The sequence below is a fragment of the Brienomyrus brachyistius genome, chromosome 9 (genome assembly GCF_023856365.1).
Source record: "Brienomyrus brachyistius isolate T26 chromosome 9, BBRACH_0.4, whole genome shotgun sequence".
NCBI classification, from domain to species: domain Eukaryota; kingdom Metazoa; phylum Chordata; class Actinopteri; order Osteoglossiformes; family Mormyridae; genus Brienomyrus; species Brienomyrus brachyistius.
Genome location: NC_064541.1, coordinates 12,253,525 through 12,277,959, shown reverse-complemented (window position 1 = coordinate 12,277,959; position 24,435 = coordinate 12,253,525). Strand labels below are relative to the sequence as shown.

General features: G+C 43.3%; 1 protein-coding gene across 2 annotated transcripts; it reads left to right on the top strand.

The window, feature by feature from the left end:
* The first annotated feature begins 6,994 nt into the window (after positions 1-6,994).
* LOC125749009 (tyrosine-protein phosphatase non-receptor type 2-like) lies at positions 6,995-21,420 on the top strand. Of its 2 annotated transcripts, XM_049025824.1 has the most exons (10): positions 6,995-7,425; positions 8,597-8,687; positions 8,934-9,034; positions 10,151-10,249; positions 12,552-12,689; positions 12,843-13,052; positions 13,279-13,452; positions 16,259-16,443; positions 16,532-16,630; positions 21,123-21,420. In XM_049025824.1, exons 1-10 carry the CDS (start codon positions 7,369-7,371, stop codon positions 21,157-21,159), a joined length of 1,191 nt encoding a protein of 396 aa, XP_048881781.1. In that variant the 5' UTR covers positions 6,995-7,368; the 3' UTR covers positions 21,160-21,420. The 2 variants fall into 2 exon arrangements, with proteins under 2 accessions (XP_048881781.1, XP_048881779.1); XM_049025822.1 differs by lacking the exon at positions 21,123-21,420 and having other exon boundaries at positions 16,532-20,335.
* Positions 21,421-24,435: the final 3,015 nt, after the last annotated feature.

Genomic DNA, 24,435 nt, shown 5'->3' with positions numbered 1-24,435 from the left:
CCAGCTGTTTGGTAGCACAGTGCTTCCAGTTAAATGCAACAGCTGTTTAAATCCTACTCCAGGCTATACGGAAAAAAAAACACACATCTGAGCTGCATATCAAGTGCTTGGCACAAATAGATAGGATACATAAAAACCATATACAAACTAGTTTGAGGTGGAAAAAAATAGTACCAACCACTGTATTGTCTGCCCTTTGTCATTTTATTACATTTATCTGTACACAATGTCTTAGAAACCTTTTTAGCGAACAAATAACATGATAGCATTAGCAGGAAAAGGGGAAGTTGTAAGGAGAAAAGGCGCAGACAGACAGTGTCACTTCAAAAGCAGAGAAATGAAAAAAAAAATACGGGCCTATATACTATATTTAGTATATACATACATCCATACAAGCTCCGAAACAGGGAAATTTATTAAGGTCAGATTTACAAATTGCAAACCAAATTGATTTAAATAAGGGGATAAATAACATAAAAGGTACAATATGTTTTATAACCAAATAATGAAACATGCATGGTCAGCAATCATAAAAACACAGTACTCCTACAGAGTAAATAACCTTCTCCGCTAGATGCCGCAAAGCATTTGTCCATCATGTAATCAAGCTCAAGGAAGGCAGAACAATTGCTTCACAGCTCCAGCATTGTGGCTTCCCTTTGTGTGTGTGGTTTGCTCATGCGTCCTCCCACGATCCAGGCATACAGTTTAAAGGGTTTCCCTCTGAATTGCCGGTTGTTTGCATCCTGTACCGAACGGGTATCTGAGCCCAGTTTACCCACTCCCCACATTGGAAAAGTTAATTGGATATTAAAATGCATTGAAGTTGTATTTTCCAGTAGTATTTGCCACCTTTACCTTCAAATTAATGCATTTACAGTTCCATCAGTATGCAACCAACTGAACAGTCGTAGCAGAAGTCATCTCATTGTTTGTTTGCTTTTTTACATTCATTAACGTACAGAGGATAGAGAATAAAACAGAAGTAATTTTCAAATAACTTAGGCTTAGACTAGCTTACTTCCCCAACCACCCCCATTTTCACTGTGTATAGCTCTAATAATAATAATTAGTGAATTATCAAACAGTAATACTCATAAATGTGCATAACTGTACATATTAACACAGTCTAAGCTCTGGGCTGCTGTGACAGGTGAAGGTACTTATACACAAACCTACATGAAACCAACCTTGCTCTGTAATCATGCATTTTTTGTCAAGGCTAAAAAAATTGTCAGGTTCACATATTATAAACAGTATTTAGACCAATTTATTCCTTCAGTGAAGTAGTACTGGTGGAGTTGGGTCATTAAAACATGGTTTCAACAAATTAATTCATTTAAATGACATTTTTAAGACCATTATGATGGCAATTCAAGACCTATTTCATATCCATACTGGCAAACAAAATATGAATCATATGAAGGAAAATCAGTCCCAGAATTACTTGCAAAGTAAATTCATTTATTCACATTCAACATGGACATTCGGCTATTTTTTGATGAGAGATTATCAGTTTCCACTAGCAATTTATAGCCAACAAAAAGAGCAATGTATACCGCATTATTCTGACTTGCAGTTGTTAATTAAAACAAATATATAGTAAACACCCCTGTAAGGTGGAGTGGTAGCTCTGAGGCTAGGGATCCGTGAAGGTTGCTGGTTCAAATCCTGTGAATGCCTGGAGTGGTTCTACTCCGTTGGGCCCTTGAGCAAGGTGCTTAACCTGTAATTGCTTCATCCTGGGTATGATGTTAATCTACATCCAGCCCTTTAAGGTCCTCCAGTTTACAAGGAAATTTGGGGGTTGGTGGCAGGATTGGCACTCCAGCCACCAGAAAAAACTCACTGGTCCATTCGGACTGGTGCGGTGCTGAGGTATCACCCGCCGCATGGCTGCCCTCAGGGATGAGACCGTGGTTTGTCGTGTTGTGGGTGTGGTCTATGGGTGTGCCAATGCACTGCAATCAGCACGTGCCCCTTACCTCTCTATATTATACACCAAGTCCAAATAGTAGCAAACTGACGATCCAATTGCTTTATTGTCCCCATTTTTTAAAAAGACAAATTTGTCATCAAAACTGAGGCCGGTTCAATATCCTACATTATAATTTCAAATCAAATTTAATACAAGTTAAAAAAAACACCATTACTGACACCACAATCAGGAGAAAAGATGATATAGTCTTTCTTCAGCAGAACACAAAGGAACGAGAAGCTAGAAAACCAGGATTCCAACATTTAAACCAAGTTCAAAGTCATCCAGTGAATATTTTCAGTTTACTACTCTGAAAGACGCAAGACATCAGAAGGCCAAGCCCTGACAGATGACAGAACTGTTACCACTAATCCGCGAAATACCTCCTGGAAACACACGAGGAGTCATATGGAACCGTCATAAGGAGGATTCTGGGCAGTGGCCTGAAACAAACAAACATGATTCACTTTTTTTACCAACGGTGCTCACAGGCTACTGGAAAGGACATTCTGACTCTAGCTCTATACAGTATTTCATACACACCATTTGAATGACTATGAGTAGCTATTAGAAAACAATCTACTTAACCATAAATTTTAAGAAAAATGCATTTTTGTTCAGTTTTGGAGACCTTGCCTTGTACAGGGCAGAACTAGAGCAAATAAGCAAATGATTACTAAGAAGGATAAACTTTTTTGCACTAGCCTTTCTAGCACAGTGTAAATCGACCAGATCTATGGCGGGCGACTGAAAAGGCCTCCTATGACAGCCCAACATCTCGGGATTTTATCAGAAGGAAAAGCTTCACTGCGGCACATTCAGATCTAACCTGTTCTGTAGAAGAGGGAGTACATTCCATGTAATCCTGACCACCCATGACGACTGGAGAATCCATTTCCAGGAATGTACAAGCTTGCCAGGGGCCCACGCACTTACAAGGGACAGAGCTCTTGTTTTCACATGCAGTCTCAGGGCACTTAAGTACTCACAAAAACAACAGCTATTTGTACAAACACATGGAGAACATCACTTTGCATTTATTTTCAGTAGAATATGTCTGTGCCCAAATGGTGGCGCCATGCCACAGTGGTTGGCGCTGTTGCCTCACACCTTCGTGGGATTGGAGTCTCAGCCCCAGCTCAGTGTGTGTGGAATCTGTATGTGTGGGTTTCCCTTCGCTTCTCCGGTTACCTGCTGCAGCCCAAAAACATGCGAAGGTGAACTGGACCTACCAAACTGTCCGTAGGCATGAATGACGTGTGACGGTGATGCCTCATCCTTATTCCCTTGCCTTGTACCCACAGGTTCAACAGGCTCCCGACCCCCACGACCCTGCCAGGGCCCCCATCTCAGGTGAATAACGCACCCATTTTGCAGTTGTCGCCGCTCAGATTGGCTGTGCGCCACCAGCACTCCTTGTGGTTATTCCGTGAACAGAAAGGGCATTTTGACAGCTCTGAAACACCTTTGTGTTGAGCAAACGAGAAGTTAACAGAAAGGAGAACTAGTCTGACTCATCCCAGGATAACATGAACCCAGCAGACCACCTGACGCTGATGACTTAAACTCAGGGTGGTAACATAAAGACCCTCCCCCACTCCATCACTTGCAAACATCTCGGTAGGAACAAACAGGAACAGAGCCATCTAAACATCTGGACAAACATTCAGTCAAAGAAAAGCGTTGTTTTCTACAAAAGTCAAATTGGGGGGGTGGAGGTCATTTAACCTAACAAAGACAACACTCCCACCCTATGAAATCTGACTGACTCATTTGTGGCTGTCCAGACCAACAGCGTGTAGGCAATAGGTTTGGTAGACATGACATTTTAACCTTTTATCTGGAAGGAGCCCCAGTTATCCCCCATGTCATGACACCAACTGGCCCCCCAACCTCCTAGAAGGTGATGTCACAGCCCTGCCCAGCACCACATATGGGAGCTTCGGCTGTCAAACACGGGTGTGACCAGCATCCTCCAGCCTCAGGGGACTAGGGAAGTTTCCCTCCCTCCTGCCAAACAGCAGTGGGCGCCATAACACGTTCATGGACCTGGATCTGAGCTCCAGGGGAACCCAATGACCAGGAAGAAAGGTACTGATGTAAAGAAAAAACATTTCCCTCGATGTAAAACTGCAAGTGTTAAGCTGGTTAGTGGCAGGTGAATGTTAGCGTAGCTGCCGGATTCTGAAGAATGAACTTAATACAGGTTTCCTCAGCAAGAGCATCTCAACAATCATGCGAATTAAAGCCCAGCTCATGGAAAATTATGTTCTAAAGTCAGGATGGGTGTTATGGAAATAATGCCCTGATATTAAGAGATCCTATGCGAGTACAACAGAAGACTGCAATGTCAAACCTGCAAAACGATACAGCAAAGCCACAGCCTTCACCTTTCACCTGAAATTTAAATTATAAATATATATACAGGAAGCTCGTATCCATCGACTTAGGTCTGGCTTTCGTCACGGAAGGGAGCATGTATGTCAGTCTGGATGTTTCTTGATCATTATAGGGGTGACATCACATATATCATACAAGATATAATATCGGGGGCGGCATGGTGGTGCAGTGGTTGGCACTGTTGCCTCACACCTCTGGGACCCGGGTTCGAGTCTCCGCCTGGGTCACATGTGTGTGGAGTTTGCATGTTCCCCCCATGTCGTCGTGGGGTTTCCTCCGGGTACTCCGGTTTCCCCCCACAGTCCAAAAACATGCTGAGGCTAATTGGACTTGCTAAATTGCCCGTAGGAATGCATGTGAGAGTGAATGGTGTGTGAGTGTGCCCTGCGATGGGCTGGCCCCCCATCCAGGGTTGTTCCCTGCCTCGTGCCCATTGCTTCCGGGATAGGCTCCGGACCCCCCGCGACCCAGTAGGATAAGCGGTTTGGAAAATGGATGGATGGATGGAAGATATAATATCACACACATGTACTAAAGCTCTATAGTGGCAAACAGTTGGTTTGTTTAAGTTCTTGCCATATGCCACATGTGGTAAAATACATCAGCTAATAGCCACCACATCTGCTTCGGATGTCCGTCGATACATTTTATTAAGGTTCTTACGGGACGCAAGTACGATGAAACGTTACTCGATAAGACAAGTTAACAGATGACTGTACAATGTTCTTTTATACAAATTAATACAATAAAACAGGATTGCTGAATAAAAGTAATAAAAGTTCAATATTGAATTTATGCTTTTCTTTTTTTTTTTTGCAAATTTAGTTTTGACGTTTAGAACCTTAAGTTCTAGGAATGGATTCGGAACATTAACAGAGGATCTTACTGTACTGCAAAATGCCAATTGTGGCCAAATTATTCAATTTTATTAGATAAACTCAGTGCTTTACACGAAATAGGGTTAAAAAGAAATGATTAAATGATTAGATCAATTCCGAGAAAGGGCAGGAAATTTAATGAATCCCTGCCAACACGGCAGAATTCCCGGAACTTCAGCACACATGACCTGCCGCGTAGTAAGTGGTGCTTATCGAAACAGATTCCCACACAAGGCAGAGGAGTCCCCACTGGTGAGATCAGCAGAGTGTTATATAATCCATAGCCATTCAACCTCACAACCCCACCCTCTCCAATATTCAAGGGAAACACAAATGGGGGGGGAGGGACCCTAAAAAAACTATAGGTCAAAATAAAACCATCGGTCTACCTGGACAGGATTTCAGAAATAGCTGGAGCTAATACAGGTAGCACTGGCTAGCTTATTGTATGCAGCACCTCATACACACACTCCATGCCATCAGCAAAGCATGCAGTCATCCTTTTTTTTTATTATTTATGAATTTAACAGGAACCTTTCCCAAAAAAAAAAAAAAAAACATACATTTTAAAAGCCTCGCTCAAATGCCCAACTGTAAAATCACTGTGCCATCCCTGGAACTTAAACTGACATCCTACTACTCACAGGCACAGTGTTCTAACGTACTGAGTCACACACAACCGATGTACTTAGGGACGACATCACCTGAGGATTTCATACAAGGCCATCATTCTCCTGCAAATGTTCAGCCCACAGGAACAAATCGAGGAGGGAAACAAGTAAGAAATATGTACACATGTATTAAGGATCAGAACTGTCGGGCCAATAGGGTCGCAGGGACTGGCTAGAATCACTCAACAGCAGTTAATCACAAATGGACCTGGTACTGCCACTGTCACAATAGTGTGAGGGGTGGCACAATTTACGTTACCTAGCAGCAGTCTGGTAAGTAGGGAAAAAGACCAACACCTCTCCGAACTCAAGCTTGCCACAAGTGTTCTGCCACACTGACCCATATCGTGCAAGTCATGCCACATGGTTCCACTGGTGATTCACACTACAAGTCCACTCCAGTTAGGACATTAGAGAAGATTAGCATGACAACTTTAGTGTCAGGGTTGGGCTGACTTGGCAGGAAGGTCTATAAGGAGTTTAAGTAATTAACTTTTTCCAAACACACCCACATTAGATCACTAATCAGGGGAACAAGGTGTATACAATTTAATAAGAAATGAGTCGGAGGTCACAGGGTAATTACTGTACATGGATGATGCATTATATTTTTTCATTCACAAGTTCCATGATTAGCAATACTAGTAAGGTAATGTCATACCCAACTAAAATGAAGTAACTAAATTTTCAAGTCGTACGATACACTACAGAAGTGGTCTTTGTGCCCCACTACAGCTGTTCGGCTACCAAACATGTCCTATAAACCTTTGTTCACAAAGGGCGACTTTGACAAACTCATCTGTACATTTTCACGATCCTTGCACTTATTCCTGCACGGGGTAAGCGTCATTAATGGCTAGGGAAACATCACATTCCGGTACCTATGCCCATTATATCAACTTGCATGACAAATAGACCGCACTGAGATATCCCCATTATAATTATTAATGGTTTTAAAAGCACTCCTGCAAAAACGAGTAATGAGCAAACACAATGAAAAGGAGCCCTAAAACGGCACAGGATGAAGCCAAGTATTATCTGAAACGCAACCACACATAACGAAACACTATCGTCACCTACGGGAATTCCTTACGAAACGAAAGACGGCTCGTTTTCTATTTCATAGGCGGCCGGGCTTGTGGTTGTTCGTGGAATATGACTAAGAACCGTAGCGGGTCAGGAAGAATCGGCCGCTATTAGTAGCGTCAAAAGCCCATGAAAGCCGGCTGGAGAAACAGGATCAGAGGCGGCGAGTGCGGCCGACGCTCTGACCACGCATGCGCCGTAGGGCGCCACACGAGCTCGGCAGCTACACGGACACGCAGTTCGCTTCGCGGTGTTCCGGCGAATGGCCGAGTCAGGGTATAGGCGGCGAGCTGGCCTGTGACCGGAGCCTTTCTTCGGTAATACCCAACCGAAACAGTGCTAGCCCGAGAGCAAGATGGACCGTGAGTTGAACGACGCCGATTCGGCGGAGCTATGGCACAACCTATACATCGTAAGTTCACCGGCTTTCGGCTATGCTCGTCCGGACCAAATCGTGCTGTAGGTAGAGACGTCGGAATGTCTCCACTTTCATAGGAAGTTCAAGGGCCGCAGGTTTTCCGTGTAAGCACCAATTTTACGGCAAATATACGAGAAATGAAATTTAAATGCTATAAAATAAAATGATACGCGACGACATCTGCTGTGCGATTTGAGTCGCTAGGTTTGTTTTTTTAAAAATCGCGTCCGTCTGTATTTGACCGGTTCGTTTTATCAGTTGAGTTACGCATCTGGCGTGGAGTCGATGTAACGCGCAGGGGTAGCGTGCACGCTTGCGGAGTCGGTGTAACGCTCGGGGAGGCTCAGGAACGCGCATACGGCGTGAAATCGGTGTGACGCTCAGGGGAGCCCGGGCGTGCTGAGAATCCTTTAAGCATTTTCATTTAGCTGTGAGATAATGATCTTGCGCTTAGTTCAATAAAGCTAAACATTACAAGACGGGGAAAGCCAACTTTCAGCACTATTTCATGTAAATGTCAGTTATGTAAACACTCTTGTCAAATAATCAGGTCATGTATGAGCAGTATTTTCCCTAAAGCAATCATTCATGTAGCTGTAATATAAACAAAGTGACCGTGTTACGCTGTAGTTCTGAAGGTACCTTGCAAACTATAAGTGTAGACCTGTGTTGCAGCTAGTTGTCCGTAATGCGAACTAAACACTGCGGTGCGTGGGACTCATGTCGCAGGAAAGGCGATTAATTGTTTTGGGCTTTTTTAAGTTAGACGAATGCAAACAATATTCAACTATTTTTATGCTTATAATATTATCGTTAATAAAGATAATGTAGCACTAAGATATTGGTAAAATTATAATAATGATATTAATAGTAGTAGTATAGGATGACTTTATTTCTATAAAAATGTGAGCTTGTTGTGCTGTTATTTTATTATTATTAAAAAAAAAAAAAAACGATTAATGAATTCGATTTAGTTTCAATGCCTGTAAAGAAGTTCATCAGCTGCAAATGCAGAATCTGGGTAATTCAGCTGAACCCGGAGAGCAAAGAATAAAAATGCAGGACATGAGGGGAAATAAATACTGGAATACCCCCAAAAATATGTGCAGTTCATTTTGTTGAGTGTATTACACTAACTGATTTTTATGTGTGTGTGTGCGCTCAGGAAATCCGTAACCAATCACATGAATGTTCGTACAGAGTGGCGAAATACCCAGAGAATCGTAATCTGAATAGATACAGAGATGTCAGTCCATGTGAGTAACAAAAAACCTCCCTCTTGTCATTAAATGCAAGTTTTCATCCAAGTATTGTTTACTGTAATCTCATTTAACACTTTGTTTTTAAATTACTTTATTTTTTTTGTAAGTTCTCAGATGCAGTTTTATGATTTTTTTTTTTATAGCCCAAGCTATACATTTTACTCTAAATTAAAGTCAGGTGTATGTTAAAAATGTGACAAAATAATATATTTATGTGCGTTTTCTTGTCTTTTAATTTAGACGATCACAGTCGAGTTAAACTAAAACATTCTGAAAATGACTATATCAACGCAAGTTTAATTGTGATGGATGAAGCCCAAAGAAGCTACATCTTAACTCAGGTAAGTGCATTGTCAGCTGTTCTGGAAGGTTACACTGGCTCATTTTGATGTGGGTGGTATTTTGGATGAGTGTGTCTGCTGTGCTATGTTCTCACTTTGTGTATGTGGGACGTCTCCAGGTTCTCCGGTTTCCTCCCACAGTCCAGAAACATGTGCTTAGGTGAATCGGCGCCTTTAATCTGCCCATTTGTGCATGTGAATGTGTGCTCTGCGATGGACTGACATCTCATCCAGGGGAGCCCTCCCCCCGTTTTGTGCTCCGTTCCTCCTGGGATATGGAAGCAGATGGATATTTATATCTGTTTTTTTGTGTGTTAGGTGTAGCGCAGGAGGGTTTTTTTTTTAATCATGTTTAGTCATTTTTATCCGCTAAACTGAGGTGCTGAGAATAAACATCAGTGTAACAAATAAGATTCCATGTGAATTTTGGGCTCCTTCTCAAAATTTGTGGTCCTTAAAATAATTTAGAAAATCTTAATTTGGCAAAATGACAAGGGCCATTTAAAAAATGACTTGCATGTTTAATGCACTAATACAATAGGACATATATTTTGTGGTAGTGATTTTTTTTTATTGAGTTATTTTGTCAGGGTCTGTCTTAAGACTAGAATCGGCAAACCGTCTGTTTATGAGTCCATCAGTATTATACCTACTGACCTCCAGGCTCCAGTAACCATAGACTTATATGGGTTGTCATTTATAAATTTTTGTTCTCTGATTATTTTGTGATTCCCAGCAAACTTGTCACATAAATTAACTACTGATCACTCCTGCAGGCATAGAGACAGAAAAAAACCTTCATTTTTTTTCCTGTGAACTGTCACTGTAATCAAACATCACTCGCACAGGGATTAAATAACACTTCTGACACAAAAGTTCTTCTCCGTGGATTGGGTTTCATCTAGCCACGATCATGCGTGGGACACAAAAACCACAATGTTCCGCCGACCGCTAATGACTTGTTTCGAAAGGAATCCTCAAAACACTGAAAGATGTTTTGCTTCTCTGTGATGAAGGATGAACTGATTTCAGAAAGGTGATGAATTTGCTCCACGAAGGCACTGAATCTGCATGCTATGTTTTCAATTTAATTTATTTCTTTTTTTTCCTTTCCAGGGGCCTTTGAGAAACACATGTGGTCATTTTTGGTTAATGATCTGGGAACAGGGGACAAAGGCTGTAATCATGCTGAACAGAATTATGGAGAAGGGATCCGTGAGTACACTCATCTTTTCGAACGTATTTATTTATATTTTGAAAGGTTGGGATCATATTAGTTGAAGCTCGGTGTGTATCTAACAGAAATTGACCCCGTTTTTCAAGAAGTGTCCTCAGAGCGAAATGTGGTTCTCCCTGTGCTTTGATTTCTGCTAAGGACGAAAGAGGTTTTGAATAAATGCTCTGGAGAGCTGCATCCTGTGAAAGCAGTGTGTGTGTCTGCGTTCTGTCTGAAACACGATCGAAGGCACCTGCGAGTGCTCAAGAGAGCCGGAAGGCAGGCCGCCTGGCGTGACATCGACGGCTCGTACAGCCAGACTCGCCCTGTGCCCGAGCCCACTTGTGGCTCTGCCACAGCTTCTGACTGAGGGACATTGGCTATCCTGAGGCGACGGCTCCTCGCCAGCTGTCTCTTTACAAGAAGCAGTTGTTTGGAGTGGGGTGGAGGGATGGGGTAAACAAAGCAGGTCAAGGCTGAGATTGGTTATGGACAATCTAATTTTCTGCTTGAGGTAAACAAATTCCCTGAATTGGCTGACTATAACGTGTCTCTTTCGCAACGGATGATGTGGTGACTAAGGGAACGAATGTCAACTCGCTGTGATTCAAATTGCGCCGAATGACAAAAATGCGGCAAGCGAATATAAGAGCAGCTCGCCGGTGAAGAGTGGAGATGCTTTCCTGGCAGGTGCAGAGCCCCATACTTATAACACTCAGTACGTTTACATGCTCAGCTAAGTCGAGCTACGGTTACAGCCCGACTACGGCATTTAATCAGACTACTGTCCTTGTCCCAGTATACATGCATGGGAAGGGAATTGATTTTATTGACCAAAGTATGTCCAACTCCATTACAATAGGTGGCGATATGGCGTCTTTAAGCTTGTTAGTACTGGGCTTTTTCCTATCAAGTCACATGTAAAAAGTAATAAAATTAATAACGTATGCGTGGACAAATGAAGTGACAAGCTTTAATTGCGATCTGGTTAGAACAGATACAAGATCGGGATAGAATGACAAGAAAAAGTATTTTGCATAATATACTATGTATACATATATACAGTGTTGGAAATTTTTCAAGTCTTGCAGTGTGATTTTGTTGTAATAAATATTGAGGCATTTATGAAAAAACCATAGGAGTGATTTAAACAGCAAGGCTGAAAATGATTATGATTGTGTCAGAGAACATATGCAGCGCTCATGCAAAAGCAGCGGAGGTAAACTTTAAACTGATTTTTAAACATATGCTAGATAATTCTGAAAAGGAATAATCCATTAAATTAGCGAAACGTAAGTTTTTTTTCTTCCTATGACAGAGTAAAAATGTTTTAGCGAGACTTAAACTCCCTGCACTATACTATCCATGCCAAAGTGAAGGTCAGAAAAAGCTTACTCTGACTAGCGATGTACGAATTGGGTGGCATAACATGCGATGTTGATATATAGCCCTATAACATACTACAGCCATTTTTCAAATCCAGTACAAAATACACGGCTTCATGTTCTGATGCCGTTCGGCACCAATACCGTTTTTTACGCCAGTGGAAAACCATCACCTAGAAGTACCGTACTTTTTGGTACCTTCTTGAAGTACCAAAAGTATGATACCTGGTGTGTTGAAAAAATGGCCTTTACTTGAGCAATGAACTGGACAGTGCTGACTGTCTCCTTCCTGACTCGGGTTATGGAGGGTGACTGGGCATGTCGGATGTACCTAAAACCCAACACCGGTGACATAGTTGGATCATTGGGTCGTGGAAACTTCTGAATCGAGATCCAGTAGCAGCAGGGCTATAATTAAGAATCTAAATCACGGTGATAATTATAGGTAGTATTTATGCTATCAGTAGTCCGTTTTTAATAAGAGTGTTCTGTGACCTCATCTCCCAGGGTGGGGGTTCATTTCCTGTCCCTGGTTCTAGGTCTGTGCAGGTTGCTTGTTCTCCCGAATATGTGTGTTTCCTCGTGTGAACCAGAGATTTGGTGGTTTATTTGAATCTGTCTCTGCTGTTTGTTGGCATACCTGGTCATGCCCTGGTGCCCCACCCAGTGTGTAGCCCCCTCCCCTCCGGGGGCTCCATTTGCACCATGACTCGGATGAGTAGTTATGGAAAGTTATGGACAGATGTCCCTTTTTCTTCCATTCATGTTTTTCCTGTAATAGTTATATAATATTAATGATGGCTGTATGTCACATAAATGAAGGATGTCACCAGAATAACCATAGCGGGGAGGGGAGGTGTGTGTGTGTTTTAATAAATGCTCATTTGAGTCTGGTTTTTGCATTTTCCCCACACAGGAAAAGTGTGCGCAATACTGGCCATCAGTGCAAGGGTGTGAGATGTCTTTTCAGGACACAAATTTTACTGTGAAGCTGATTTCGGAGGATGACAAGTCCTACTACACGATACGAGTGCTGGAGCTGCAGCACATGGGCGTGAGTGTGTTCGCTGGGAAGGCCTGCCTGCGGGGATAGTATCTGTGACTGTACTCAAAGTAGATGTTCACTGTTGCTTCTGACTTTGAAGATTCAAAGTTTAGCTTTGACCTTTCCACTAACTTTTTTTGACCCTTGTCTTCTTTTGTTTAGACTGGGGAGTCCAGAGAAATCTACCATTTTCATTACACCACGTGGCCAGACTTCGGGGTGCCTGAGTCTCCGGCCTCCTTCCTGAACTTCCTGTTCAAGGTCCGGGAATCGGGCTCCCTAGAGACGGAATACGGGCCATCCGTCGTGCACTGCAGCGCTGGAATCGGCCGCTCAGGGACGTTCTCGTTGGTGGACACCTGTCTCGTTCTGGTGAGGTCCGCAGCCTGCCACCATCCACACCCGTAGCAGAAGTGAGCAGCTTCAAATCTGTGTTGTTGGGACGATATTTTAAGGGCAATATTGCATGAAGTAAACATATTCAAATGTGTTTTTGGTGGTACTTCTTGCATTGTCTTGTTGAGATGTCAGAAGTGTGACAAATACAATGATTAATAGTTGATAGTAGGTCTGTTGACTAGTGCCGACACCGTTCTAGATGGAGAAGAGGAAAGACCCATCCACAGTGGACATTCAGAAAGTTCTTCTGGATATGAGGCGGTACCGTATGGGTTTGATCCAGACCCCTGACCAGCTGCGCTTCTCCTACATGGCTGTGAAGGAAGGTGCCCAGTACATCACAGGGGACAGGTCTGTGCAGGTATCTGTGCAGGTACGTGGTAGGGGTTAGGGGCTGGTTAGAGGCCGTATGCCACAGTGGCTTACAGGGCTTGGCGCACAAACACCACATACAACTACAGTTAATTCAGTGTAAGAATATTTGTTTTGATGTACGCTATATACACAAAAGTATTGGGACACACCTCAGTCACTGAAATCAGTGTGGTTCATTAAGACCCATTGCCACAGGTGTATAAAATCAAGCCCCCCAGCCATGCAGTCAGGTTCACAAACATTTGTGAAAGAATGGGTCGTCCTGAAGAGCTCAATGAATTCAAGCATGATATTGTCATAGGACACCACCTTTGCAGTAAGTCAGCTTGTGGAATTTCTTCCCTGCTAGATATTCCATGGTCAACTGTAAGTGGCATTATTGCAAAGCAGAAGCGTTTAGGAACGACAGAAACTCAGCCATGAAACGGCCGATCATGTAAAGTAACAGAGCTGGTCACCGAGTGCTGAAACCCATAGTGTGTAAAAGTCACCAATGATCTGACATCTGACTGCAGTAAGTCCGAACTTCCTCTGGCATTAACCTCAGTACAACAACTGTGCAGTGGGAGCTTCATGGAATGAGCTTCCATGGCCGAGCAGCTGCATGCAAGCCTCACAAAACCTAGTTTAATGGCAAGCATTAGATGCAGTGGTGTAAAGCACGCCGACACTGGGCTCTGGAGCCATGGAAATGTGCTCTGTGGAATGATGAATCACACTTCTCTATCTGGCAGTCTGATGGATAGGGATGGGAATCCAGAACCCGGTTCCAGTTTGGAGCTGGTTCTTATTGTTGCAAAGAACCAGAATCGTACACCTCTGATTCCTCTAACGATTCACCCGGACTTTCCGTGTGGCGCGAATTGACGTCACGTGCTGCGACTCGGAGCCCACATGATGGAGTGCAGGAAGTGGTCCAGGGCATGGCTGCATTTCACAAAGAAGGACGACCATTGTGCAGCGTGCCAGCAATACGAAGTCGTCGTCGTCGCCTCTAAGGGTGGTAACACTAGTAATATGCTTAAACGTTTAAGTTGTCAACACTGCATTACATGTAAAGATTGCCATGTGTTCACTACTCCGCCGAGTGCAAGCTCCCTGGTCTCTATAGTCATGGTTAGCTGACTACGGTGCCTTAACCTACAGGCATGTTTTCTGAGACATAAGCATATTATGTAGCACGTTTGTTTCATCCATTTTAGAAGGTGGCATGCAGGGTGGCAGCTATAACTCCTATGAGCAATCGCATCATGCCCGGAAAAACGAAACACGTTAGTTTTCCAGGCACCGAAATGTGATGAGCAGAGGGTGAACAAGTGCCACCGGGTCGTGACAAAGTTCGGGGTTATAGGTTTGCATGCTTTCACCACAGGAGAGGAAAAAGCTTTTCGGTAGGTACTGGTAGTGAAATGCTTTCATTAGTTTTGTATGTCAGTACTTTGTAAAAATGTGTAATATTAAACTAGGGTGTTGTCCACTTTAGAAGCATTAGTAAGTTTAACATGTTCAGGTGTTAAGAAGATGGCCTGGTTTTGTGGTAATGTGCTTGTTACTACAGTGTTATAAGATATTTTTAATTTGTTTATTTATTGTTCATATCACACTACAGCTAATAGAACAGCTGCTTTTGATGCTGAAACTGCATAGGATTACAGTTTTTATTATAAATATGTAGCTAACCAGGTCCAATTACCTGTCCACAAAATTATTTTACAGTGATTAGGAATTAAGGGAATCGATAAAGAAGCGGATCGATAAGAAGAATTGATGATGGCACCGACCATCAATAATTTCTTAACGATTCCCATCCCTACTGATGGATGAGTCTGAGATGACGGATACCAGGAAAACGTTACCTGGCTGGCTGCATCGTCCTGTAAAGTTTGGTGGGGGAGGGATAATGGTATGGGGTTGTTTTTTCAGGGGTTGGCTTAAGCCCCTTAGTTCCAGTGAAGGGAATTCTTAATTCTTCCGCATACTAAGACATTTTGGACAATTCTGTGCTTCCTACTTTATGGGAACAGTTTGGGGAAGGAAGGCCCTTTCCCGTTCTAGCATGACTGTGCCCCAGTGTACAAAGCACGGTTCATAAAGATATGGTTGGGTGAGGCTGATGTGGAAGAACTTGATTGACCCACGCAGAGCCCTGATCTCAACCCTTTAGAACACCTTTGGGATGAATTAGGACAGGTAATGAGCCAGGCCTTCACCTCCAACATCAGTCCCTGACCACACAAATGCTCATCCGGATGAATGGGCAAAATTTTCCACAGACACACTTCAACATCTTCTGGAAAGCCTCCCCAGAAGAGTGGCAGCTGTTACAGCTACAGAGGGGGGACCAGCTCCATATTGATGCTGAATGGGATGTCATAAAATGTCCTGTAGGTGAAGTGGCCGGGTGTCCCAACACTTTTGTCCATATAGTGTGTATTGTTGTGTGGCTAATATCACAGGTAGAGGACATGATTTTGTTAATACTTTAATAAAATCAGCCTTCATATCCCCCCATATGTTTCGTTTGCTGTCCTAAAACCTGCAGGTGAAAAATGTAATAAGATTAGTACAAGCAGCTGTGCTGGATGCTATGTTGTGTAATAAGCCTTTTCTGGCTCAGTTTGTCATTCTTGGGTAGCTGTGAGTCACTAAAAGGCAGGTAAAAGGCCTTTGGACATGGAGATTAGGGTGCTGGAATATAGGCCGGTTATCCACATGGTTTGGGGGGGGCTGAAGCCATGGATCTCTGTTTCATGAATTGGTCCTCCCTGCCTCCACCTCCTTGCTTGCTGGCCTCCCTCACTCAGCAACAGTGGCAGGAACTTTCCAAGGAGGACGAGGAGCCGAAGCCAGAGTCCCCCCAGCTGCCCTCGCCGTGCCCTGTCAGCAGAGCCAATGGCAGCCAGGAGACTCCCTCAAGGCCCGCGGGACGTCCGGAGGAGTGGCCAACGGGGAAGGATGCCTCGCAGCCGGAGGTCGGGAGCGCGAGGAGGTGAGTCCAGGATGGTTGGTTTCACATCTGTGGCACACGTGGGTCCCCACCGTCCCTGACCTCTGGCCCGCGCTCTCCGTCCTCGCAGCCTGCGCCGGAGGCACCGGGAGGAGCGTCGAGTCGGCACGGCGGAGCACGTGCAGCAGATCAAACAGCGCCTGAGCAACACTGAGCAGCGCAGGAAAAGGTGGTTGTACTGGAAACCTGTGGTCCTGGCGGCGGGGGTGGGTGCAGCACTGGCGGTCGGACTCTACGCTGTCTGGGGACTCCTCTCCCAGTGAGGCGTTCCATGGGGTGCATCCTGCTCCCTCTTGGCAGAGGGACAGGGCTTTTTTATTGTTCATTTTATTGTAACCCCTCCTTACACCAGAGGTGGAAATTTCAGATCCAGAAAGTACAAATCCAGACCGTGATTTAGCTTCAACCAATCAGTTGAGCATAAAAAGTCACAGTTACAGAGTACTCCACTGGTTAGTTGAAACAAAATCCTGGTCTGGATTTGTACTTTCTGGACCTGAAATTTCCACCTCTGCCTTACACACACACACACACACATACACACACATACAGTGACGAGGGAAGAGCTCTCAGGCGTTGGCACGCTAGGTCACATGATTTACGCCCAGCAAACACAGGAGAGCATTGAATGGGCACCTCAGGACCTTGTATAGGAGCAGATGTGCTCGTATGCTCTAGGACATGGCGTCCACGAGGCTCCGCTTAGCGGCAGAGTGAAGCCTCGTTTCTCATTGTCTTTTCGTAGCTGTGCGATTTCTCTTATGCTTCTGAGGAAGATCTTCAAATTGTACTTCATTGTAAGAGTTAATTCCACTCTCAGCAGCTAAAATGGAGAAAGTTTTTTTTTCCCTTTTCGAAATCCCTCTAAGCCTCTGTTTATTGTTTCAAAATGACATCAGTGCAGTTCGCAGGATGACGAACAAATTCAGGTGCTGGTAGGAAACCCCATGTGAGCATTTTACACAAAGCATCTGAATGTGACCAGGATTGGTGAATGTAGCGTTTCATTTGAAGACATCAGAGCAAAGATATGTTGGCGTACCACAGGTGGACATCATGCCCGCATCCAAGATCATTTTATTGGGAACATAAGTTACGGGTTGACGGGTGTGTTCTGGCATGTCACTGGTCTGTCATGCCATAATTTGGCCGGTTGCCTTAGTGACGTCCATTCATGGGGGTAAACATTCTTATGGCCAGATGAGGTTAATCTATCATTCATTCTTTTGGGAAACCAAATAAAAACATGTGCGGAAAACTTTGGTGTTAAATGCAGTATTTCAGTTTTATTTTGGCCGATTCGGAATATATTTTTTTATGGCTTATAACCGCTCAAATCCAGCTAGTAACACTGCGACCTCGTAAAGACGTCATCCACAGGTTTCTCCCACATGATGTTCTGGAACATTTCTTACAGGTGTCAAATACTGGGATCGATGTGAGTGCTTTCAAACGTGACATTTTTTACAGATGAAACTTTTTGGTCTGGTTAATTATTTTTTTTTTTTTGTTGACTCCACTGGTAGATTTTTTTTTCACCACAGTTACCAGCACAAACTTGGGATATTTGTTTGTTTGTAAATAATATTTTCATATGGTATTACATGCTCTGTTTACAAAATGTATATACAAATGGACACAAATAAAAGAATTGGGATCCATGAAAGGATAGTGACTAGGCTAATGAGGCAGTGATTGGCGGTGTGAGATAATCCCTCCCCCAGTGCAGCTTTCACAACATATGGCAGCTTGAGTCTCAATCAGTGACTAGCTGCGTTATCATCACTGTCATTATTATGGAATTAACTAGACAGCACTGTTACTCAGGGTCCAGGTTTGGTTAGAGCTGCCCATTGGGAATCAAGGGGAAGGAATCACCCAGAGAAGATTTTCTTTCTCCACATTTAGTCGTTGCAGTTAATAAGGTGATTTCTGGCTTTTAACTTTTTTTCGTTTTATTACAGGTATTTATGAATATAATACCTAAATGGGCTGATCAGGAAAACCCTTTTTAAATACGTGCCTTTAAAGCAATTCACAAATGTTTCGTTTTTAGGCAGGAAATGCCAAGGTTGTGGGCATGTTTATTGTCTGTTTGGTCATTCTCTATTCGGTGCGTATCAGTGTTTATTCATGTTGAAGCCTGTTAGCCCTTACTTTATTATGGGCAAAAAGGCTTTTGTTGGTCAGGTCAGTTACATAAAGGAGTGGGCTGGAGTTTGATTTAAGGGCAGCATAAAAATGTACTGATTCAGCAGTCTGCTGTATCTGAGAGATTTTTGGCAGTCTGGTACACAGACTTGGAGAGGTAAAACTGGAGTTGTAATTGTGTAGCAGAGCACCAGGGGGTGCTGTTCTTCCTGTCCCTAGATCAGCTGACCAGCTTGACCCATCGGCTCACTTCAGTGCCGTTACGTGCTGTTTAAAGCCCATGAGCACCCCAGATCTCGAAATGGACCACCGTTTTTTTTTCTAAATTAGATTCAGAAACTGTCAGACTGCACATACACATTTTTTTATTTCTTCTATCTTCTTTTCGAATGGCATTTTTCTTCAGCATCACTGTCTGCATCTTTTGAAACCTCGCGCTTTCCCATTGTGATGTTTGTGGAATTTTCAAAATCAGCTTCTTGATTTATGTAGTAGGGTGCGGTAGGTTACATCAGACGGCTCTGCAGTCCTGCTCTGCAGTTTGTTTGGCACGGCGGGGCGCTTCTTGTCGTGACTTGAACGGAGGTGGTTTCTATGCTTTGCTCAGAGCACGTGGGTGTCCTGCTGGGACTCTACTTAGAGGGAGAAATGAAGCATCATGGGAAGCATTTGTACTTTTCCTAAAATCTCTTCTTAAACCCGCTCTGTGTCATTGTGAAGACTGGTTCCCACTTTAAAACATCCCAATGAGTCCAGCTTGTGTTTTTCCATTCTGGGTTCATTGTCCTGGCTCCCATATTCAGTCACTGTTCAGTCACAGTTCTCTGCTCTGACAGCATGCACGTAGACCTCAGAACTATTTCAAGTAGGTTTTGTGTAAATGGTCCTACGGCGTTGCGTCCTCAAGATGAAAGCACAGCAGTGCTGTGTCATCAGTGGGTAGAACCTTTGTGCTTGAGTTGTTGGTTCCACTGTTCTGACATTTGTGACCTGAACAAAGAGTTGGTGTTGGCCCCGCCCCCTCTTCTTTGTCAGTTGAAGCCAATGCAGCTCCTGTTAAATAGTTGAGCCTGAGTGAAGCAATCCGATTCCCCCATCAGTAAGTGTGATTACTACTCAATATGTTTGGGGACCAGACTTTGAGGCCGTCCTAATGGCTCCTGCTGGCCCCGCCTACCTAATGACTCAGACTGCTGAGAAGCTGGGCTGCCCTAACTGGCCTTGGTCCCCTTCTCTGATGTATAATCTAGGCCGGGCACTTTAAGAAACTTGTACTGTATGTAACGGTCCTGACTTGTCATACTGACAGCCTGACAGACACTGAACTTGAACCTTTTTCCACCCCTTTCTGAAGAGATACACGACCAAAGTATTTTACGTACTGTAATTACACAGTGTTCCAGGTCAGGCTGCATGCTGCAGGCCTCATTGGCGCATCCATGCGGACTGTCTGCGTGCAGCAGTGGTTGCTCTTGCCAAAGCCATTAAAGAATAACACGTGGCAGTGTGTGCGTGTGTGTTTGGTCACCTGACACCTTGGCCCCTGCCGTGGGCCCGGATGTCCTCCGCCAAGGGGGATGAACGCTACGCTTCCTGCGTGTGCGCGTGCTGCAGCCTGGATGAGCGGCCACCCTGTCGTTAAATCGGCTTGTACCCCACCCCCCCACTCCCATTTACAGTTTTGTAAGCCTCGTTTCGTATTTAATAAACATGTCAGAATTAACAGCCTGGCTTCGCTTGTTCCTTCACACACGTTTCTGATTCTGTGCCGTTTTCATTTGCAAAATGTGTGTGAGGCATGAATTTTTCTCATGGTTTTCTATATTTATTTTAGAATGGGATTTGCTCACAGGACCGAACCCTTTGGGTCACCCCAATGGATATGAGCAGTTTTTATTTTGCCCTATTACTAGTCATGGTTTAGGTCGTGACTAAAACTAAGATTGTGAGAAAACCCCCCTTTACAACCCAAGTCACCCTTAAGAAGAGTCTGTCTGGTGCTGGCATTCCTGTCTTCATAAACATCAGTTGTTATATGTTTTATTATCATTATTATTATTATTCTTTGAAGCTTGATAAACAGCCGTATCTGTGCATAACCATCCATCCATCTTCCAAGCCATCATGTTGAGTGAGAGCCCTGGATCCCACCCCAGGCAGCAATAAGGCAGAAAGCCTGGATGGTGTGTCTGACATGCAGAATAATCCAATAATAAAAGACACCTGGGAGTTAGTGATTCTAAAAGTAACTACTGCTTTGGCTTTTGACTGCTTGAGTTACCGAGTTACTCTCCTAATGTTGTAGTGGAGTAGGGCAGCAATGCTGCCCCCTATGGGGGCTTTCAGGGATGTCTTCTAGCTGATGTTGAGCCCCTGTAGATCAAGATGCACAATGAGTCCTGTGCACAGTCTCTCATCTTTTAGGTCAGAGGGGTGTGTGCTGAAGCTCATTTTGTCTTTCGTGTGTGTGTGTTTGTTTGTTCCCCCACCTTTTCATTGTGGTGTGTCAGGCAGAGGAGGAGCGACTCCTGGGTGTGTCCATGCTGAGGGGCAGTGGGGGTGGAGGGCAGGGATCACATCTGCACAGCGCCCCCCCCCCCCCCCCACCTCCCAAGCTCTCTTTCACTGTTTACAGTGACCGCTTGGATTAAGCACATGTTCGGAAAGCATCATTACGTTTGGATTATTATTCTTGTTTGTTCCTGTTTTCCTGAACAAGACAAGCATACATTTTAAAGTTGAACATTTTGTTTTTGTTCTGTATGGAAAATGTGTAGTATTTAAAAATAAAAATGAATTTTCTATGTATGCAGACCCAGGTGTGAATCTTAGAATGGGGTCTGCTTTTTTTGCTTTTCCTAATGTAGAATTTTCATCCTTAATTGTACAGGTGAGCCATTAAAACTCGAATGTCCATGACCAAAAATCGCCTGTTGGAGTTGAAACAAAGAAATAAGACAATTTCACGTGTAAAGTGACATGAAAACAACTGTATTTGTTTAATGATATGTGATGTTTTGCTGATTGTCACCCACACATATATTCTATTAACTCAAAAGTTAGTTAATCAGAGCAGTACTTTCTACTTCTGCAAACAGGCCCCACTTCTGCAACCAGCTTCAGGGGAAAATAATTTTTTTTTGTTTTTCTGTCAGCTGGTGAGTCAGCAACTGAACCCCAGCAGTGATAGTCTGCTACACAGTCTAGCTGTCTAGCAAAATGCCTACTTTTGGCGTGTAGGAGGAGAGCCAAGCAAGTAGGGTCATGCCATAACTTTGCAAAGGGCAGGTTCTACCCCTTGACAAGCCAAGACAAAATTTGCACTTTGCTAAGTCAGTGATTGAAAAAGGGCACTTAGGTAAAAGAGGCAGGCAGCCCCCCCTCCACGTTCCTGCACGTAATACGACTCCATACATACAGAGCAGAGACAGGACTCAAACTCAAAAGCAACTTCGTAGATGTGAGGTTACCTGCTGAGCTGCCATAACACCTGAAACCAAAACGAGGGTAAAATGACATAATTTTACTTTATTGTTAGACAAGTTTGACGTGTTTCTTGCATCACAGCAGCTCCACTTGCAACATTAAAAATAAAACACAAATTAAGACAGAGAGACAACAATACATTCATTTAATATAACATCACAAGCATGAAGGACAACATTCAACACGTATGACCTGTGGTTAGATTCCATATTTAAAATTGATGCACAAAAGAGTGTTTTGGTGTAATCTTATTAAATTGTAGAGTAACATGCTGGATTTTAGTTGTAGATTGCTGATTTTGCATGATATTAATTACACACGAAAATAAGGAACAATCACCTTTTCTCAACAAACAAAGGTCAGTAAGTATTGTAAACCAATAGTCTGACTGATGTGATTTCTTAGACACAGTGCTGATGGTGAGAGTGGAAGGGCAAGAGGCTGCAGCACAATCACATTTGAACGCAATAAGAAAGGTTAGATGGCAGTACACTCACTTCTGTTCATAGCTAGCTGTGGACACGCAGCCCCGGCTGCTCCTCGGCCCTATGAGTCACCGTTTCCTTGTGTGTTTTCACCTCAATTAGCAGATATAATTAGATGCACCTGTTTTCTGTCACATTCCAGGAACTGGGGCTGATATTTCCAGAAAAGGCCACGAGGTAATTCCATCAATCCGATGAGATGGCTAAAGGCATTAGGCAGAAAGGGCAGTCCTCTTAGAAGCCATATGCTCCGTAATTCACATTGTGGAACGCCTAAATCTGATTTTATTACAGCAATAACAATGCAAATATTTAAAGAGGTATATTCCGTCATTTTCTGATCACGAACAAGTAATTTTAGACGTTTCCAGCCCCTGATTTTGAGCCCAAGAGAATCGTTAGCTATATCTGTATACATAGCACTCACATTTAAATTAATGGTTTATGCCAGTAGTAGATCACCGTATAAAGGGTGTAAATTTTGACAGTTAAATTTTAAACATTAAAAGACAAAACTATGTCAGAAGAACATAAGAAATTTACAAACAAAAGGAGGCCATTCAGCCCGTCAAGCTAACCCAACATCCTATTGGCCTTTTTTATTGCTTCCCCACACTGGCGAGAGTGGGACATGGAAGCATTAACATACACACCAAGGTCTTTCTCATAATCAGCTACCTTTATTTCAGTGGAACCCATAAAATATCTGTGCATTATATTTCTGCTCCCTGCTTTGATTACCTTACATTTATCTTTGTTAAATTTCATCTGCCAGGTATCAGTCCAGTCACTAATTAAATCCAGATCCCATCGTAGCCTCTCTGCTGCTAGATCAGTGTTTATTACACCACCCACCTTGGTGGTGTCAGAAAATTTAACCAGTTTACTGTATGTATTGGTGTCAATATCATTAATGTAAATTAGGAACAATAGTGGTCCTAAAATTGAACCCTGCGGTACCCCACTATGAATGCAGGCCCACTGTGACATTGTGCATCTAATAATTACTCGCTGCTTCCTGTCTGTTAACCAGTTTCCAATCCAATGCAATCCAAACTGCTACAGTTCCTAAAATCCCTGCCGCCTTGAGCTTAAGCAAGAGCCATCTGTGGGGGACAACATCAAAGGCCTTCTGGAAATCTAAGTAGATCACATTGTAGGTCTTTTTGTGATCAATTTCTCTTGTAGCTTCCTTAGTAACTCAAGTAAATTAAACAGGATATACCTCTCCTAAATGCATGTTGGCTATCCCTCAGAATGTTATTTGAATCCAGGTAATCTACCATTTTCACTTGGATTATACCTTCCGTTACTTTTCCAGTTATGCAAGTCAATTTAAAGTTCTCCATTTCACCCATAGAGCTAGGCTAAATTTAATTCCTGAAGCACCTTCCGCAAATGTACAGCAACAGATGAATTAAAACTTGTAAAAGGTTTGTCAACTGATGTTAAGCATTTTAGGGGAGGGGGATGTCCACTGCGGTCCAAGGGGGAAAGAAAACTCACTTAACTGACGCTACTTAGAATTCGGAAAATTGACTGACCGCAACATTCGCACTTACATACTGCTTCCACTAGGTGGAGCAATGGACATTAGATAAATGCGTGTTAATTCATCAGAACTTTTTGAGGGATGCAACAATTGTAAAACAAAATTTATATACAAACATTTGGTTATGAAATGTTTAACCACCCATGAATAATGATCTATTTATTTTTCGGGGAAGTATACTTGTAAGTGTAGGTTGCTTTTGTTATGAGTTGTACGGTCGGTTTGCAGTCACAGCCATCGTCACCCCTGGTATGACGGATTTTGTTCCAGATAAGCACCTAACTGCACAGTCATATGAAT